At 45.5% G+C, this 20,077-nt stretch overlaps 1 protein-coding gene across 2 annotated transcripts in view; it reads right to left on the reverse strand.

The window, feature by feature from the left end:
* The window catches only part of Syde2 (synapse defective Rho GTPase homolog 2), a 33,860-nt gene extending 14,005 nt beyond the window's left edge, over positions 1–19,855 (reverse strand). Inside the window, exons 1-4 of one of the 2 annotated variants that reach the window (XM_052179009.1) lie at positions 18,538–19,855; positions 8,064–8,708; positions 5,033–6,123; positions 1,785–1,911 (exon numbers count right to left, since the gene is read on the reverse strand). In XM_052179009.1, the coding sequence (XP_052034969.1) occupies positions 1,785–1,911; positions 5,033–6,123; positions 8,064–8,708; positions 18,538–19,708 (3,034 nt within the window). In that variant the 5' untranslated portion in view covers positions 19,709–19,855. Of the gene's footprint in view, positions 1–1,784; positions 1,912–5,032; positions 6,124–8,063; positions 8,712–18,537 lie in introns of both variants that reach the window. The other variant, XM_052179008.1, reaches the window with a different exon arrangement.
* Between the last annotated feature and the right edge of the window lie 222 nt (positions 19,856–20,077).

Raw genomic sequence — 20,077 nt, forward strand, 5'->3', positions numbered from 1 at the left:
AAAAAATCCAAAAAACCAAAACAAAAACGAAAATCAGGTGCGCGGAATGGATGTCTCTCATAGTATTCTGCTTCTGTGTTGGCCCCAAAACGTTAGTAATTAAAAAGACACAATAAATGGTAAGTAAATGTGATGGTTTGTATATGCTTGGCCCAGGAGTGGCATTATTAGGAGGTGTGGCCTTGTTGGAATAGGTGTGTCACTGTGGGCGTGGGCTTAAGTCTCTCACCCTAGCTGCCTGGAAATCAATCTTCTACCAGTAGCCTTCAGAAGAAGATATAGAACTCTCCGCTCTGCCTGCACCATGTCTGCCTAGAGGCTGCCACGCTCCTGCCTTGATGACAATGGCCTGAACCTCTGAACCTGTAAGCCAGCCCCAATTAAATGCTGTCCTTTATAGGACTTGCCTTGGTCACCATGTGTCTTCATAGCAGTAAAACCCTAACAAAGAGAGTAAAAAAAACTGACTAGCCAGACTATCAGAAAGGTTACAAGCAACCTCCCCACAGGCTAACTGAAGTGCCTTTGCCTGTCCTCCTCTCAGAAGGGCCAACACACACACACACACACACACACTGCAGTGCTGCCGCACTGTCTGTAACCTCTGCCAGCTCTAGTTTCCCAAACTTTGTCTCTTCTCAATAACCTTCCAAGGTTCATCCTTCTTTGCCTACCTCCACAGCTGAGAGACTGCTGAATTTCTTATCTTTTTACAGTGTGATGGACAATCCAAGGATTGAATTCTCTAGGACAGTTACTCTCAAGCTTCCGATTTTTCCGTGCCTCACAGCTGCCAATACTGTTCCCAATGCTGTGCGCCAGGCTACAATCACCTTTATCCACTGGAACTAATAAGTCTCTTCATGCTGGGAATGCTGGTGCTGGCCTATAACCCCAACACTTGAGGTAGGAGGATTGCAAATCTGATGCCAGCCTGAGCTACCTGATGAGATCTTGACTCGGGGAGGAGAAAGGAACACCCCAATTCCCACTGTAGCTTCTCCTCAGGAGCAGATGAGAACTGTCAAGTTCCCTTGGATGTGTGTGTCCCAGACCGCCCTCACCCCTGAGATCTCCAGGGTTCCCTGACATTCTCTCTCTCTTCTCTTCAGTCCATCAAGTACAGTTGCTTGATTCACATCCCTCAAAATAGCCTTTTTTTAAAAAAAGATTTATTTATTTATTTATTATATGTAAGTACACTGTAGTTGTCTTGAGACACTTTTTTTTTCTCCCTCCTGCCCTGCTCGCTGTAGCTGTCTTTAGACACCCCAGAAGAGGGCATCAGATCTCATTATGGATGGTTGTAAGCCATCATGTGGTTGCTGGGATTTGAACTCACGACCTTCAGAAGAGCAGTCGGTGCTCTTAACTGCTGAGCCATCTCTCCAGCCCCAAAATAGCCTTTAATGACTCCAATCTGCTACTCAAAAATCTTTAGTGGAAGCCTCTGCCTCATAAGCACTCTAAGTTCTTTAATCAGGTAAGCCCCTTCCTTCCCATCAGTCATCTGACCTGACTGCCAGTCAGGTGACTCCTGCAGCCTGCTGCTTCTCTCCTGAAGACACAGGTCTGCTATAGAGAAATATCAGGTCTTACTTCCCCATCATTTGATGGCTGTTTTGGAATAGAGCTGCATCTTAATACCTTCCCTCAGAAAATAACAGTCAGTAGTTTATGAAGGAAAGTAAGACTTCAGAACAAAAGCAAATCAAACATAGGTTATAAAAGCATATCTCCAAATTCTTTCCTACAGGTGAACACAAAATAAAGCTCATGTTTACCTGTTATTACATTTATATCTGGGTACTGGTTTTCGCACAGACCAACAGTCTTGCTGTCCTTCTCAAAAGCCTCTCGAAGCTCCTTCTTCACAGCCGCCGAACCACACAGTCGATACAAGCCTACAACCTAGAAACAAGACGCCACGCCACAGAGATGATGGTGAATATAATGGTGTAATATAAATCACACGAACTTGACGATCAAAAATGCCATACTGTCATCCTAACACCTCAAATGCAGCTTCTGAAATCTCAAATCAATTGATGAAATAGAGATGGAAGAGAAGAAAACCTATTTTAGATAAAAAAAAGTGTAAAATTCATACAGAGTTACACAGACAGTGCTCACTCCGAACCTGCAATGAGCGTACGTGTAAACACTGCTAACTCTTCTAGTTATTGAGTCCTCAGAGGTGCAACACACATCTGGGAGACGAAGCCAACCTGGGGATGTACTCTAGAAAACAGAATGATGCACTGGGTCCAGTCCCCAGCACAGCACAAACCTGGTCTACACGTCTGTCAGCCCAGCTCTTAGGAGGAGGAAGTGGGAGGGTCAGGAATTTAAGATCTTCCTTAGCTGCACAGCAAATTTAAAGCCAGCCTGGACCACATGAGTGTGATTTCGGAGGAAGGGAGGGAGGGAAAAGAGATACATTTACGGAGAATAAAGGGTTGTCACCTATACTTTCAAATCAAAAGGTTATTTAAGGAAGCGGTTACCCTGAGTTGAAGAAACAATTACAGAAAATTATTTCATAATAATACATGTATAATAATAATAACAAGGCATGAACAATTCTCAAAAGCTTGAATCAGGAATCTCTATATAATTTTAAGAGATCTAGAAAATGAGGAAGACAACTGAAATGTCTGGGTTTACTTATGACTGCCTCTCCCCCAGTCACTGAACAAGAGCAGAGGCTGGTCTGATACTGGACCCTAACGACAGTCATGTGGGCAAAGGTATCCAAAGTTCTCAGATGACTATCTGTACATCCGAAACACGGTCAGAAACCTGCACCTGCTTCAAGCAAAGTGTTCCTACCGGCTAGGGGTCAGCGGCACATGAGGAAGACCAAGGAACGTGCTAGAAAGACAATTCTCATTTCCAAAGTCATGACTGTAGTCCTGAGCCATTCATCTAGAGGGCTAGCAAGTGAGGACTAGCACACCATCTCAATAAACACACAGCGGGAACCCAGGCGGCTGTTCACACGCCGTACACAGACATACCTGCAGGCAAACGCCCATGCACGTAAAATATTTTAAGAAGAAAATCCAGATGGCTGGCAGATAGGATCAGGAGTTCAAGACCAGCCTCAGCTATCTACCTAGTTTTAAAAACAGCACACAATTCCAAATACCCACCCCCAGAAAGCTCTTAGGTTACAGGAAACCTTTATTTTGTGTTATGATCACTTGGTTATTTGTGTTGTATGTGTGTGCACAAGGTGTGCCACTGTCCACGTGTGGAGAACACAGATTAATTTTCTCCAGGAAACCTTTCTTTCTTTTTATTTCCTGTGCACTGATGTCTTCCTGCATGTGTCTGTCTGAGGGTGTTAGCTCCCCTAGAACTGGAGTTACAGACAGCCGTGAGCTGACATATGGTTGCTGGGAACTGAATGTGGGGCCTCTGAAAGAGCAGCCCATGCTCTTAACCTCTGAGCCATCTCTCCAGACCCCAGGAAATCTCTCTTAAAAGAAACCTTTCTAACTTTTTATACAACTAAGAATCACTGCTAAAGACAAAAGTCTTTATACATCTGGTTTATGTATCTTTCAAAAAATAAACTAAAAGATAATACTACTTGAGCTCCTTATTTTAATATGACATTGCAAAGTGTCTATTTAATGATTAACTTTAAAGCCAACTAATCTCCTCACTCTCCACACAAGGCTAGGGCAGGGATAGAACAGGAAATGGGGGATCTTAGGAATAAAATGTACTTGTTTGAAAGTCGGACTCTAACGTTAAACACTTTGCTCCCAAGAGACAACATAGAGACAGAACCGTGTGTCTGAACTGAAGTTCTTTCAGAAGGTTACATATCCTGGGTACCATTTTCAAGCTGTGTTACAAATAACAGCAGGGTATTCTTCTATGGATTGCCTTTGCCATCCTATCTTTGATAAATGGAAAAATGTTTGTGCATTGAGAGCATCAGCTGCTGCTCTTCCACGGGGTTTGGCTCAATTCCTGGCAGCCATGTAACTACTTACAATGGCCTAGAGATCCAGTTCCAGGGCATCCAACACTCTTTAGGCCTCTGTGGGCCCCAGGCACTCATCATGAACGCAAAATACTCATATACATAGATAGTAAAAGTGAAAAACAAAACGTAGACGTGGACATGCATTCTTATCAGTAGGAGCTCACCTTGTCTGGAATGCAGCCCCGGAGTAAAGAGCCAGGTAAGTGTGAACACCTGCCCACCAAGTAAGTGTGAATACCCACCCACCAAGTAAGTGTGAACACCCACCCCCACCAAGTAAGAGTGTGAACACCTGCCCAAGTGTGAAACCCACCCGCCAAATGTGTGACCACCCACCAGCCAAGTGTGACCACCCACCAGCCATGTGTGACCACCCACCAGCCAAGTCAGTGTGAATATCCACCCACCAAGTAAGTGTGAACACCCACCCCTGTCAAGTAAGAGTGTGAACACCCACCCGCCAACTAAGTGTGACCACCCACCAGCCAAGTGTGATCATCCACCAACCAAGAAAGTGTGAACACCTGCCTACCAAGTGTGAACACATGCCCAAGTGTGAACACCCACCCGCCAGGTAAGTGTGAACACCCTCCCACCAAGGAGGACTGAGAGTAGGGAATAAGCATGAGGCTAAACTCGGATGTGAAGCCAGACCCTGGGACCCACTGTTGAACTGCCGCAGAATTTCAAAGCATGCAGAAATTCCTGTTAAAGGGCTGAGCCTTTCTGTGTGTTATCATCTGTTCCTGACAAGTCATTGCAAAGAAAATCTAGTCCTTCCCAGTCCTAAAGCCCACACACTTCACAACGTAAACTGTAGCATCCTCTCTAATCATGTTAACACAATCTAAGATATGAAACACACTCCAAAATGATGGTGATTGTTTATGGTAATAGTGGTGGTGGTGATGTAATGCAGGGCTGGAGAAATATCTAAATCTTTTCTCCCTTTTAGCCTTACCTTGAATTCCTTTTCCCAAGACTTAACAACCAATCACTAAAGGACAAAGCAGAGAAACAGTACAATACCTGGCAGCCCCTCTTTTCAATCTCCATGATACATTTCTGTATCAGCAGCGGCACCATCAAGCCTACGTTTTCTTTCTCTACAACTTTTTGAATGTCGACTCCAAACATCACTGCTTCCCGGTTCTTATCCAGGCCGTGGAGAGAATTTTCCCACTGTTCCATCAGGGTCACCTTGACATAAATAAGGCCTCTGGGCTCCAGCTTGACAGCCAGCTGGTGCGTTTTGGTCACTCTGAATAAAGCGGGCAGGACAACTGTGCCGTGACAGCACACGCGGTTCCTCCTCGGCGTGGGCTCCCAGCTGAACACCACCAGCTTCAGATGCTGCGCGTTTTCAATCTCTATGTTGAAAGTGTGGTCCATGTCTAAGAATGGCGTCCGACAGGTGAGCAGAGCTGTTCTGGCTTTGTTTACCGAGTCTACCTGAATGGCACAAAAGACATCTTTGGAATCTATCCGAGGTGGTTTTAAACCCTCTGCTCCGTAGAAGTGCACGCTCATGAGGCCGGATATGTACTGTGAGCACTTGGGTTGATCCGCAAAGCTGTAATGTCTAAAGGCACCGGTGTCTATTTCATTTTTGCTACAATTGCTTGGAATAGCTTCTCTCCCTTTCCCAAGTTTGTGCTCGGGTGCATACTTGCTAGATCTAGTTCTAAGTTCGGGTGAGTCTCCATCGCTGAGGTACCCACCCTTACAGGAATACTTTGAGCTTCCAAGGGGTTTCTTCTGATAGCTGTGTTGAGAGGATACGGTGGTATCAAGATGGTACCGGCTTATCACGTTCCTGGTTGTGTTCCCGGAAGTCAGAACAACACTCTGAGGGATTTCTCCGCAGTTCCATTTGGACAGAGGAGGCGTCCGATCCGGACTGTTTCCGTAGTGCAAGGCTCCCCTGGCCCCCAGCTTCCGGCTGAACTCTGGCAACCTTCTCATTTTCATAGAAAGCTTCCTCACAGTGCGAGGAGATTTTATTTTATCTGGGAAAGACCAGGTAATCGAACTGCCTTTCTTCACAGGGCTGGGGCTTGGAGAAGACGTCTCCATAGCTCTTAGTTCCGTCCTATTTGTAGAGACTAAGATCCCAGGACCTTAAAAGCAGAGAGGACAGTATTATAATGAGAAGCGACTGACTTCCTGTTCAGTTCTCAGTGCTGGCTGTCACCTGCACTGAGAACCACCATCACCCAGCGGGTCTCCATCTCTGAGGTGGATTTGGATTAGAGGGTGTCTCCCTCCCTGCCCACCTGCTGTTCTAAAGCCTGGGGTGCAGGGTACATTTTTCCCTTTGTAGTGAGCGCAGAACCTGAAATAGTGGCTTAAGTTTTGGAAGAACTAGGAAAGGCTCCATATCTCAGTACATTCAACCAGAAACTGAACTCTTCCCATCACAATACTGCTCCTGTATTTATTATACCCTCTAAAGCCAAGTGTTGTTGATTTAAAAAAAAAAAAGTTAAAAATCAAATAAGTCTGTAGTTTGGGCAGCAAAGAGGCCTTCTTTGTTCTAAAAGTCTATTAGGATATTGTATATCCAACTAAACTTCCTGGTAAGCTGGCTCTGGCAAAGCAGTGATAAAATGTGCTAACTGCTAAACTTTTCCAGTCAAAAAGGATGGATTTTTGAGTTTGTACTTGTTTCCAGTAAGTTTTCAAATTAATCAAACAAAATAAAAATGTGTTCTGAAAATTTCTTTAAAAAAAAAAAAACAATTCAGTGTCATTGCAATTATTTAATATTTACTTCTCACCCTTCGTCCACTACTTCAGATAAAGATTTGATAATCTTAATACCAGAATCTAACCTTGGCAAAACTACTTCAGGGTTAAATGTGAATACGTTTATTTGTTCAGAATCAGTACAGAATGGCCTTTCTTGAAAGCGTTAACAAAAAGTCTCCTTCCGTCCATCTCTGTATCCTAGCAACAATATTGTCTGTGTATAGGACAATGACTATTTTAATTATGTATACTGGGCTTTTCTGGTAAACAGCTAGTAAGGAATAGAGTGCTTGTGTACAGGACAAAGCATCCCTAGTACTGCCTGTCACAAACAGTCCTCCAGGCTCGTTGGTCTAGAACATGTATGTAATTATATATATAATTATATATACATAATTATTATAACCTAGATAGGCTATCTAGTATATTAAACCGTTCTGGATTTTCTTAACTCACTAAGGAATTTAATATTCTGTTTCTTTTTATAAACTGTTCATGAACAGTTTCTACTGTCACTCGCTGTTAAAGTGAAGTACTTTATATGTTAGAGCTGCTACTGCAGACATGAGGGAACTCATTTCTATAAAAATGGGGCAGAGGAGATGGTTTCTGAGCAGTGCCCGCTGGATAAGCAAGAGCGCCTCAGTTCAAACGCTCAGAACATAAGTAAGGTTCGGTGTGTCTGTGTGTTCTGCAGTCGGTGTTCTGCAGTGAGACAGGAGGCGGAAGCAGGTGGCACATGCGGAGGTGACCTCAAACAAGGAGGCAGGTTAGGCTGTCCCTGGCCTATGTCTATAGTATGCATGCTCTCCGACTTACTCACAAGAGCCGGCACGTATGTACACAGGCCTGTGTACATGCAAAATAGCTTTGATTCTTAAAAGTCAGTAAAAAATAGAAAATAAAAATATTAAAAAAAAAGTCAGTAAAATTTAAAAACAGAAAATCCAATTTTCATTGAAACTACAAGTATACCAAGCAAATCACAAAACAGCTATGAGAGGCAAGTATAAAATGAAAAATGTTTAAATATACAAAATTAATGTCCCAAGCTATAGATGTTGGATCCTAGGGGAGTTAAGGTGGCTGTGATCGTGAGCCAGCTGATGTGGGTCTTAGGACCCAAACTAAGGCTCCTGTAGGAGCAGCAAGCTCTCTTAATGCTAAGCCATCTCTCACCAGGCCTGAGATGCCCTCACCTTGTAAGGACACAGTATAAGACACGTACAGCAGACATTGTCTATATGCAGGGCTAGGAACTATCAAAGACCTGAGAAGGAAGAAATCTCAGCTATACAGTCACTTTTACCTGTAAAAGCAGATTTCAACAAGGGGCTGTCCTCTGCCGTAGGGCTTTCCTGTGTCCTGTGACCTAACCTTTGTTTGCATTGCTGCATAATTTCTGTAGAATGGGTGGAATCTAGAGAATTAATTCCATTTGACTGGGAGGTCTGGACGTCACCTCTGTCTTCACTGTGAGGCTCTGCCTTCATCTCCCTGGCAGACAACACGCTAACACCAACGGGGAGCCTCAGGGCAGAGGCGTTGGTCTCAAGACTCAAGACGTGTGCCACACCCAGGTTGTCATCCTCGGGGATGGGATTATACCATATTTCTCCTTCATCGTCAGCATCGTTGTCCTCGCTAAAGGCTGAAGAGCAGTTTCTGGCTGACGGAGAGTTGGCAGCATTACACACGGTATGGGTGCAGTGTCCCCTGGGGGGGAGCCCATGCATGGGCGGAGACCCAGGGGAGAGGGAGAAATAGCATCTGTCCTGGCTTCGCTTACTCCCGTCCACACTTTGAGACCTCAGAGTGCTCTGATACAGCCAGTTGCGCTTCTTTGAAACAGTGATGTTGTTAAGGGGCTGGTGACCTCTAAGCTCGGCACCACCCCTTCCATCTTCAGGCTCTCCTTTCTTCAGTGGAGACCCAGAGACATTCTCAAATAAGTCTGCTTCAAGGGACAACAGAGAACAGACACGTCACTACAGACCATGCATTTAAATGTTTAAAAATAAAAGTTACATTAATCATATTCATAGATCAAAATCAAACCACAAAAACTATTTTTTCCACTGAAATTTAATTTCGATTTAGAAATCCAAATGGGTACATAAATGTTATGAAATTCTAAGGGAAAAAAATACAAGCTAGCACTGTCTTTATTGTAAAATACAATGGTGCCCAAGTCTTACATGGATATATATATGTGTGTGTGTGTGTGTGTGTGTGTGTGTATGTGTATATGTGTGTGTGTGTATATATATATGTATATATATATATATGTATATATAAGTATATATGATATATATGTATATCATATATAATTATATAGGTACATGTATATATAAAAATTATCTATATAATTTTTAGAAAGTTCCTAAAGAATACTCTTTCATACAACAGGACACTCTTTTTTGGATTTGGTTTTTTCGAGACAGGGTTTCTCTGTGTAGCCCTGGCTGTCCTGGAACTCACTCTGTAGACCAGGCTGGCCTTGAACTCAGAAATCCGCCTGCCTCTGCCTCCCAGAGTGCTGGGATTACAGGCATGCGCCACCACCACCTGGCTACAGCAGGACACTCTTAATTGCTATCTGAATAATATTAACTCATGATACAAATATCAGGACAAGCATAAGAAACATTCTTCTTTCATAAAAATTAATGTTTAATAAAAGCCTTTAAATTTTAACAAAATTTCAGTTAAAGCACAAACCTACTGAGCAGAATAGCCCTTTCTTTCCTGTGATCCAGCAAAGGCCCTTACATCTGTGTATATGTCAATATAGTGTCACAGTATTACAAGAATGTTATATTACTCACAATTACAGAAGTTTATGCTTCCAACGAATTGTGCTAAATAGCCATGAGTGTGCTAAGCACACTTCTATCACAAGGGTTCATCTGTGGAAATCTGAGAATGTGCCATGTTTTTAAAGTGTGCCATTACAATGTTATGACACTCTGAACGTATATATGGCTAAATCAGCTTGCTACAGCAAATAAAGCACAGCGGTTTAATAGCAGTGATAACATTTTAAGCTACAATAAGCCTAATAACAAACCAAAAAAATTAGGTCCATGTAGACTCAAGGCTTTTGTAACCTTCCATCTACTGAAAAAAAAAAATCCTTTAAAAATGTAAATTTACCATTCTCTTTTTAAATCCTAAACTTGTACCAAATCAAGCAACTTAATCAATGTAAGCCACTGATCCGAGTCACTCAGTGCCAGGCAGGAGAGAGAGAGAACAGCAAGAAAGCTCTGAATTCCCTGACCTGCAACAGCAGAGCGATTTTCAACCTTCCTGATGTTGCGACCCTTTAATACTGTCCCTCATGTTGTGGTGACCCCCACCATAACCATGTTCTGTTGCTACACTGTAACTATACTTTTGCTGCTGTTTTGAGTGGTAATGTAAATATCTGTGTTTTCCAATGGCCCTTAGGTGACCCTGGGAAAGGGTCTTCTGACTCCTGTGACCCACAGGTTGAAAACCACTGCTCTAGAACAACCCTTTGATTATAAGTGGTGTTCAAAACCAAGCCTAACCTAAAGCTAGCGCTCTTACCCCGTTACCCACTAACAGGAGGGAAGAGCCCCTCACTGAACCTAAGACATGGCGTTTTACCTTATAAGGCAGCTGCTGATAAAGGTGTGACAATATGATTGAAATAGACTGAAAACTAAAAGTTTTACTCAGAACAGCCAGGGAGTTTGTCTGCACCAGCCAGTGGGTACATGGAAGAGACAGTTTTCCAACTCTGACTCACACCTTCCAAGAAACCTGGGAAGAAAGGACAAGCATCCAGCATCCGGGACTGAAGATGCAAACCTGGCACGCACGCATCACCCTGAAATGATTTTCTTTTCAACATTTTTAATTCATGAAAACTTTGATTCGAGCATCTTTCTTTGGGGCTGGAAAGATAGTTCAGTTGTTAAGATTGCTTACTGCTCTTACAGAAGAGCTAAGTTGGATTCCCATCCCCCACATCAGAAGGCCTACAGCCCCAGGGGCTCCAGCCCCAGGGGCTGACTCCTCTTTTGGCCTCCCGAGGAACTGTATTCACCATATTCGCAGGGATGCAGATGCATAGATATATAACTGAAAACTCAGCCAGGCCTGGTGGCTCACAACTTCAATCCCAGCAGTGGCAGAAGCAGGCAGATCTCTGAGTTCAACTCCAGTTAGGTGTACAGAGCAAGTCCCAGGACAACCAGGGCTATATACAGAGAAACTCTGTCTTAAGAAAACAAAAATTTGGGTTGGAGAGATGGCTCAGCGGGTAAGAGCACCGACTGCTCTTTCACAGGTCCTGCGTTCAAATCCCAGCAACCACATGGTGGCTCACAGCCATCTGTAAACAGATCTGATGCCCTCTTCTGGTGCATCTGAAGACAGCTACAGTGTACTTACATATTATAAGTAAATAAATCTTTAAAAAAAAAAAAAAGAAAAGAAAAAAAAGGAAGGAAAAAGTTTAAATAAGAAGAAAATCTATATTTAAAATAAATTCTGACCAGGCGGTGGTGGCCCATGCCTTTAATCCCAGCACTTGGGAGGCAGAGGCAGGCAGATTTCTGAGTTCAAGGACAGCCTGGTCTACAACGTGAGTTCCAGGACAGCCAGGGCTACACGGAGAAACCCTGTCTCGGAAAAAAAACAAAACAAAACAACCTCCCCGTGCCCCCCCCCCTTCCAAATCTTCCTTCAATCCCCCCTCCTTCCCATCCAAAGACAACAAGCACAAGGCCAGGGGTCACCGAGGCCCGGGGCTCCCGGGATCACGTGTTCCTGCCCATGAGTCAGTTCACAGCTCTTCTTACATAATAGCATTCCAGATCTGTGAGGGACACTGTTACACACAGTTCTGACACAATTTCAAAGTTGAAGTCAGAAGTCACATCTTGTTTGTCTTCTCAGAGCTCCCCAACAACACCCAAACAAGTATCTGGTTGGATACTGTGTGCTCCAGCACTGTTACATTGTTATGTGCTCCATCACTGGTTCCACATTGTACACATTCTACACTGTGCCCCACAGCTGCCTACAGGAACGGTATTCCAAGGGACTGCAGTAAGAAAACTAAAGCTTTTAGCATCCTATATCTAAGCAAGCCAATATGTTGAGTGAAAACGTGATTACACTGTGAGCCACCGACTGGATTTATTCCTATGAGGTAGTAGGTAGTGTATGATAGTGTGTGAGCATGTGTGTGCCTCCATGGAGAAGCAGAGGCTGAGGCTGGAGAGATGGTTCAGAGGTTAAGAGCACTCACTGCCCTTCCAGAGGTCCTGAGTTCAGTTCCCAGTAACCACATGGTGGCTCACAACCATCTGCAATGTGATCTGATGCCCTCTTCTGGTGTGTCTGAAGACAATTACAGTGTATTCATAACTAAAATAAATAAATCTTTAAAAAAGAAAAAAGAAGAAGGGATAATAAGTGAAGGGAAAAAAAAAGCAGAGACTGGCAGGAGGCTCCCCTGGAACTGGAGTTATAGAAGGGATGGATGTTGTGCGCCACCATGCGAGCACTGGGAACCCAGCGCTTCACTGGCCCTCCATCTGCTTTACTGAGATAGGGTCTCTACTGAACCTGGGAGACCATGTGTGCCATCTCCTTTTCCTTTCCTCCCAGGCTAAAAAGTAGCGCTTAATTCAGCTGCACAGATTTAAGAGTTAAAGTTTGCTTCAGATGGTATATACAGGAAGATGTAACAAAACTAAGTATACAAAGTCGCAAGGCAAAAAGCACTCTCTTGAAACGATACATGCTAATTGGTATAAACTTAAAGGTTCTAATGAAAATGATTTTACTTTGAAAGTCTGTGAGATAGTTGCCACAATGGATACAGAGAAAAGCAGGCTACAGAGTGAAAGGTAAACTGCTTGAGCCAATTCTATTTTGTCAATAACTATTTCATAATAAAACCTTAGTATTAGTGAATATTTAGCTGCTCAGTAATTAACCCCTATCTCAAAATATCAGCAGACTAAGCAGTTGTGCATCTCAGCATTAGTTGAAAATGCCCAGCATCCATGAGTATCTTTTCATCGGTTTAAAAATCTCTACTGAAGAGAGTGGTGTCCTTCCTTCTCTTTAAAAAACAAAACAAGGGCTGGAGAGCTGGCTCAGCAGTTGAGAGCACTGACTGTTCTTCCGGAGGACCTGAGTTCAAATCCCAGCAACCACATGGTGGCTCACAACCACCCATAGTGAGATCTGACGACCTCTTCTGGTGTGTCTTCTACAGTGTATTTACATATAATAAATAAATCTTTTTAAAAAAAACCCAAAAATATTCTTATATGCGTCAGATATTGACGTCTATGCTTAGGTTTTGCTTAAGAAAACTGAACCTGTGTGGTGTGTGGGTTTCTCAGATAAATCTGAAAGGAAGTAGAGGGTAAGGAAAGGCACTTTTTTTTCTCCCCTTGGGACTGACAATAAAATCCCCCAAGCACACTATATGCTCACTTTTGAGACTGAGAAAATAGATAGGAATACCTTGAGATCGTTTTCAGTTCTACAAAAGTAACAGGAGGCATGAGAGAGAGAAAGAGAAAGAGAGAGAGAGAGAGATGGGGGGGGGCAGGCACAGAAGAGAAGGGCAGAATAAGGGAGCACAGCTGTGGGTGGGTGCTCGCTAGCTCAGCCTTAAAGCTCTGGGGACCTCACACCTCAGCTCTCAGTCAGCTTACCCCAGAGGCATCCTAATGACCAGGGGCAAGGTAGCATCCTCACAAAGCCCGCCCAGCGCCTACACAGAACCCAATTATGTTCCTATGCTTACTGCAGTCCAAGGAAAGACACCATAAGAGCTTGAGAAACTGTCTAAGGTCAAGGAAGTAGTTAAAAAAAAATCTACCAGCAACCCAGGTTCTGTTAACCACCATTCCTAAATCATTCCTATAGCTCTCCTCTCTGGCAGATTCCAAAGTCACTAGTGTTGATGGTGGGAGATGGATCAATTAAGACTACTGCAAGCACCAACTATTCACATGAGACGGAAGCAGAGAGCTATGTGCTTTGCACTAACTGGGGTCAGTTTAAGTACCAAGTATTAAGTAAGGAAGTCTTTCCTAAAGTGAGGGACAGGAGAACTTCAGATCCTACTTTAGTGTGGCCTTCCAAACAGCACCTATCTCCTGAAAGTCTGCGAAGATGCAGACTCCCAGGGCCCTGCCCACACCTACTGAATCTGCACTTGAAGGTTTTCCAGGAAACCATATGTACATGGTTTGAAAAGCATCCTTTTCCAACAGTGAAGAACACATCTTCTTCAGCAAGGGCCTGAAAACAGCCCCAGATGTCCTCAAAGAACAAACAGACACCTCTTAGATTGGGAATCTCTGATCTGGAAGCACAGGACTTCCAAACCGACACAACAGGACTTTCTGCTGATTTTGTAATTCTCAAAGTTTTCCAGCCACCAGCAGCTCCAGTGTTCCGTGGCACTCTTCCAAAACAACAAAACAAAAAAAGCTGCACTTGCTTCCAAAGGCCAGAAGGCCAAACTGTCTCAACGCAGGAGTTAAAGCCAGAAGACTGTCAGAAACCTTTCACTAACGTTGGGGTGCTGATGCAGCAGGGATCCCCCACCTCCTGTGCCCCCAGTCAAAAATACTCCAAAAAAGATACAGATGGGAATCTGTATCTCCCTATCAACCTCACTCAAGATGGTTAAATATCATGCTAACAGGGCATCTGGAGAAATGGCTGAGCATTTAAGAGGACCCTCTGCTATTCCAAAGGACCCAAGTCCGATTCCCAGCCCCCTACAGGGCAGCCAACAACTGTCTCTAACAGTGTGGGGCCCCAGCATGCTGGTGACACACAAGTAAAACAGCCGAACACACAAAATAAAAGTAAATAACTTTTAAAAAAGGGAAAGTGGGAAGGAGAGAATGTGGGAAAGAGGACAAAGGGGGATGGGGGCACAAGCCGTTAACCGCAGCGCTCAGAGCCAGGCAGAGCTGGGTAAGCTCGGCCGGGCCAGCCTGTCCAACATAGTGAGTTCCAGGGCTAAGCAGAGCAACTCCATTTCCAAAAACCAAACCGACGAACAGACAAGACCATCCATGCTGGGATCTGGGGATGTGGCTCAGTGGTTACAGTGCTTGCCCAGTGTGCATAAAGCCCTGGGCTCCATCCCCTGCACCTCACAGGTCTGTAGTTCAAGACCAGCACTGCCAACAACAGCAACAACAACTACAAAATAGTGCCATCTAATTAACACTACCTTGAAACTTTTTCGGTAAATTATTAACAGCTAACTATACTAAGTGTCTTCTTTCACAGAAACACAAGTGGAGTCAAAGAGACTAAAGTACACTTCTCACACAATTAACAGCCGGAAGAGCCCAACTGGTGCTCCAAAATGTATTTCTGAAAAATCACATGCTAATTAGGACTTTTCAGATAAAGACTTATAATGAAGTGCAGTTGGCAAATAAACTATGGCCCCCTTCATCATCTTAAGGCTTGCAGAAACTTGACAATATTTACCATGTGTAATGACTTAGGATTTCTTAAATAGTCGTCTCAATTAGAACAAATTGGCCAATCTGTGAATGCTGCAACACACTTAAATCCGTCGGGCTGCAGGCTTTCTTACTCCACCGGAAAGGTAATGGTTCTTGGTGGGAGCCGGAAATCAAAACTGGAAACCACTGCTGTCTGCACTTGTCATAATGGTCTCCAAACATTTTCAATGCTCAGACCAGTTATCTCTATCCCATTACAGATCTACCACGGATTCTGACTTGTAATTTTATTTGTAAGGAAACCATCCATATGAATATAATAGAGAAAATGTGATATAAATCGTTTAAAATACTTACCATCTTTTGTACAACTAAGGACGTGCTGCTCAAAATAGACTCTGCATACTTTTTCAAAACAACAGCTGTAATTTTTCATTTTATTCTCTTTTGTTTGTTGAGGGAAGAGAGTGGACCTGAACCTAAACCCAGGTCTTGACCCTAAGCAGACTCTTCGACGTGAGCTACATGAACAATCCAACAAAAGGACTCAAAAGGACTCCAAGTGACATCAACTTTAAGTAAAGGTGCACAGCAAGGCCAGAGAGATGGCTCAGTGGTAAAGAGCACTTGTTCTTGCAAAGGACCCAGGTTCGATTCCCAGCACCCACATGAAGGCTCACAGCTGTCTATTATTCTAGTTGCAGAGGCTCTGATGCCCTCTGAGGGCACCAGGCAGGCATGTCGTACACATAAATATGAGCAAGCGTGTGGTGCGTACACATACATGCTCACAAAACACCGAAACACATAAAACAAATCTTAAAAAATTTGAAAAATGAACTAAATCAAATTATCATTAAATTCAATAATAATAATAATAATAAAAGCCTATGCTAGGACCACCCCCCCCCCCGAAGGAAGCCATTTAGCCCTCTAAACTTTGTTTTATTTAAGTCCACCCATTTCATCAGGCCAAGACACTTAATGAATTAATTGGGTCAAGCCTCCAGAGAATTCAGAGCCTCTTTGACCTTATATGGAGGTTTCTGAGTCATGAGAACTGAGTTTGAATCCACAGGACGGCCTGGATCTGTGCAGCAACAAGAAAACTTGGTCAGACTCCGTAGCCTCCAGGCCCCTTGGCTGCTGAAGGACCACGGCCTCCTCTTGGGTGGAGATGAGGAAGGGAATCGAACTTGTGAAAGAGTCCAGAATTCCAGGACCGGCACACCAAGAAATCCTGTGGTCACTATCCACATCCTTAGAGTCCTAAAACCTATTTTGCTATGTTGACTATGAAGAATTAATGCGCGATCAGACAGGAACAAGGAGAGCGATGCTTCGGAAGGAGACTCCGGCAGCTTTAGGGGCGAACTCTTAAAAAATACTGCGGCAGTCGGTGCAGCATGTGGTTTTAATTTCTTTTTAAGGTATTAACACTTCCAGATTTAAAATCAAAATGAAAGAAGCAACAAATTCATCCCATGAAGAGATATAATTATTTAACTCCCTGAATATTTGCACGATTGCTAGAGTGATTCGATGGTGAATGTTTTTACATAGTTTTGTTATCAGTGAAATTTATCATAGGGCGTCAAAGGAGCTTAAAGGTTGTGAATGTAAGAATTTTTTTATTACAAGTACTTTAGACCTGGGGGAAATGATTTATTATTATTATTATTATTATTATTATGTGAGCTTGGAAAACTGCATCTCTCATCACAAAGACCATCTACTATCCCTTTATTCAAGTGAAACAGAATTAGAATCTATTGTTGAATGCATATTGTCTATAAATCATACAAAATCATATTTTAGTTAGAACTTTGTTTCTCCCCACATTTGGGTTTCTTGTTTAAAGTTAGAGTGCAGTAATTCAACCCTGTGGAATGGGTGATCTCTTTTTTCCTTTTTAAAAATCAGTATCTTACGCTGTAGGCCACACTGGATTTGAACTTACAGAGCTGCACCTGCCTCTGCCTCCAGAGTGCTGCTGGGAAGAAAGGCCGGAGCAGCCCCAGCTGGGCTGAGCACGGATTCTTCCATGAAGCCCTCAAATACTTCCAGTACTTAACTATTTTGAAAACTCCTCACTGAAAGTTTCTGTCTTTAAGGGGGTGTCAAGACACCACATGGTTTTGATTCACCAGAGAATTTTGATATTTACAAAATTCAGAGATTTCTAAAACTAGACCCTCAGTGATCATTTAAAAACACGCACATAGCAAACCAAAGATCTTGAATACTATATAAGGACAACCAGACTTTAAAAGAATTTTTTTTCTACTATAAATAGTGTTTTCTAAGTTTTCAAGCGACCTTAGGTACTTGGACGTGGCCCTGATTGACATTTATTTCCTTTACAAACCAGTAAGGAAAACAAGGTGTCTACAAGTGAAAAAAATCCTAGCTTCAGATTACGTTTGTGGGGTGGTGTGGTGTGGTGTGGTGTGTGGTGTGTGTGTGTGTGTGTGTCTGTCTGTCTGTCCAGCAAGCTCATGTGTATGTCTAAGCTCAAATATGTGTGGTGCCTGGGTGAGAAGAAAAACAGCCTAATTAAGTAAAATGACAGTTTATGAAGCTTATAAAATTCTACCTTGGATCGAATTCAGACTCACAAACTTCCCAAGTCTTAGTTTTCCTAGAGCTACAGAAAATAAATAAATAAATAAATCAAGCAAGCAAGCAAGCAAGCAGAGCCGCCCGCCCCCCCCCCACCTCCGCGCCCTCGCCTCAAAACCTACATGAAAAATATGTGAAGAACTTAAAACCTTTATTCGCTGTTGTCCTAAAGGAGAGGAAAGGGCACGCTGACTCTTGGAGTGGAGAAAAAAAACTCAGAAAAGGGAAAGAAGGAAAAAGCAGGAAGCGGGAGAAAGAGAGGGAGGAGGAGGGAAAGGGCGGGCGTGCAAAGAACACAAGATTTAATGCATGACATTGGCAGCGTCACGCGACCGGCGGAGGCAGAAGCCCACTTGGTAAACAGCACACCAGTAGTTCTCAACCTGTGTCTCGAACCTGTGTGTCTCGACCCTGTCTGATTGAACTATTTTTTCACTGGGCTCGCCTAAGACCATTGGAAAACACAGATATTTATTTACATTACGGCTCATAACAGTGGCGAAATTACAGTTATGAAGTAGCAAGAAAAACAACTTTATAGTTGGGGGTCACCATAACATGAGGAACTGGATTAAAGGGTCACAGCATCAGGAAGGCTGAGAACCACCAACCACACTAGAGGCTCACAGCGTTGCTTAGCATATTGACTGCAAAGTGTCCTACCTGTCAGTGTGATTCTTTGGTCCGTGGTCACCGAGAGGACATGGTTTTCATGCACTTTCCAACTGCCCAAATTTGGAGAGGTTGCCTGCGCTCCGGGAACTTTGGGTGCTGTCCCACGAGCGCGACCCTTCATCCCCAGGGACAGCAGACGTCCTTTGTACATCCACTTCTGCAGTTTCTTGACCGTCACCGCAGGTGGCTTGAGAAGGGGAAGATCTTCCGGATGGTCCTCTTGGCTGCTGGATGTCACAGAGGTCCCCGCAGAATCCTTAAAGGGACGTCCTGAGGACCGGCTTGGGTCTCGGCAGATGGGAGGCAGGAGAGCGGCGGACGTAGCAGCCCTGTGGCTGCCCGGGCTCCAGCCGTCCATCCCACCTCCACGTGGCTGGGGCTCGTCCCTGTCCCTGTGCGCACCGCACCTGATCCAGCTGTCGCTCGCCCACCGCTGGAGCAGAGGCGGCTGCGGGCTCACGCGGAGGCTCTCGAGACTTCTGCAACTGGACAGTTGCATCCGAGGACTGGGAGGCCGTCCCACTCTCGACTTCGTCGGAGGCGACCGGGGCGGGGACACCTGCTGCGGAGGGCGGTCGCCGCCTCGGGGGCTGCAGGCTGGGCGCACGGCTGCGCCGCGGGGGAGAGGCGGCTGCTGGCCCTGAGCCCAGGCTCCCGCGGGTCCGCCCCGCCGCGTGCCCGAGTCAGGGGGCAGGTCGTGCATGGCCTGGATCAGCAAATAATAGGCCTCTCGCAACTGGGTCTGCAGCCTGCCCGTCTCCAGGCGGCCGCCCTCCATCCCCGGGGAGGAGCTCGCCGCTAGAGAAGGCGAGGCCCGCAGCGCCTCCGCCCCCTCGGGCGCGCAGCCTGCGGGCAGGTTCTCGTAGTAGTCGGCGCCCTCGTCCTCCCCGTCGTCGCCGCTGCCTTCGGTGCCTGGGGAGGCGCGAGCAAGCTCGCAGCCCAGAGCGGCGGCCTCCTGAGCCCCACGAGGCCATGGGACCCGCGCGCCTGGCTGCTCGGTCCCCCACGCGGGCCGCTCCATGCCGGGGCCCGCGAGCTCGTGGGGCGGCGAGCGACCCTCGGAGAGCGAGGCCGCCACGGAGTTCGCGTGCAGCCCGAGCGCCCCGGGACCGTGCTGCTCTCGGAGCCGGCCGAGCGTCCTCCGCTGGGGCTCCGCCATGCGCGCCGCCTCAGTAGCCCGGCTCGCCCCGGGCGCGGGGCGGGCTCCGAGTCCCGCGCGGGCGGAGGCGGCGGCTCTCCATGACCGCGGCGGTCCTCGCCAGCTCCTCACATACTTGGCATAACTCTGCCGCGGCGGGTCGGCGGAGGGGAGGGGGGTGCGGGCGCCGCAGCGCGCATGCCCCGGAACTAGAGCCGCGACGGGGCGCGCGGGCCAACGCTCAGCGTTCCCGAGGTGGGCGCTCCGGGGGCGGGGCCAGCGGGGCGGCGGGGAGGGAAAGGTGGAGTGGGTCGGGCTGCCACCCCGCCACCGTCCCCGGCCCCTCCTCGCTGCCCCCTGCGCGAGGCGTGGCTCCGGTGCAGCAAGTCC

Source organism: Apodemus sylvaticus, chromosome 4, assembly GCF_947179515.1.
Source record: "Apodemus sylvaticus chromosome 4, mApoSyl1.1, whole genome shotgun sequence".
NCBI classification, from domain to species: Eukaryota; Metazoa; Chordata; class Mammalia; order Rodentia; family Muridae; genus Apodemus; species Apodemus sylvaticus.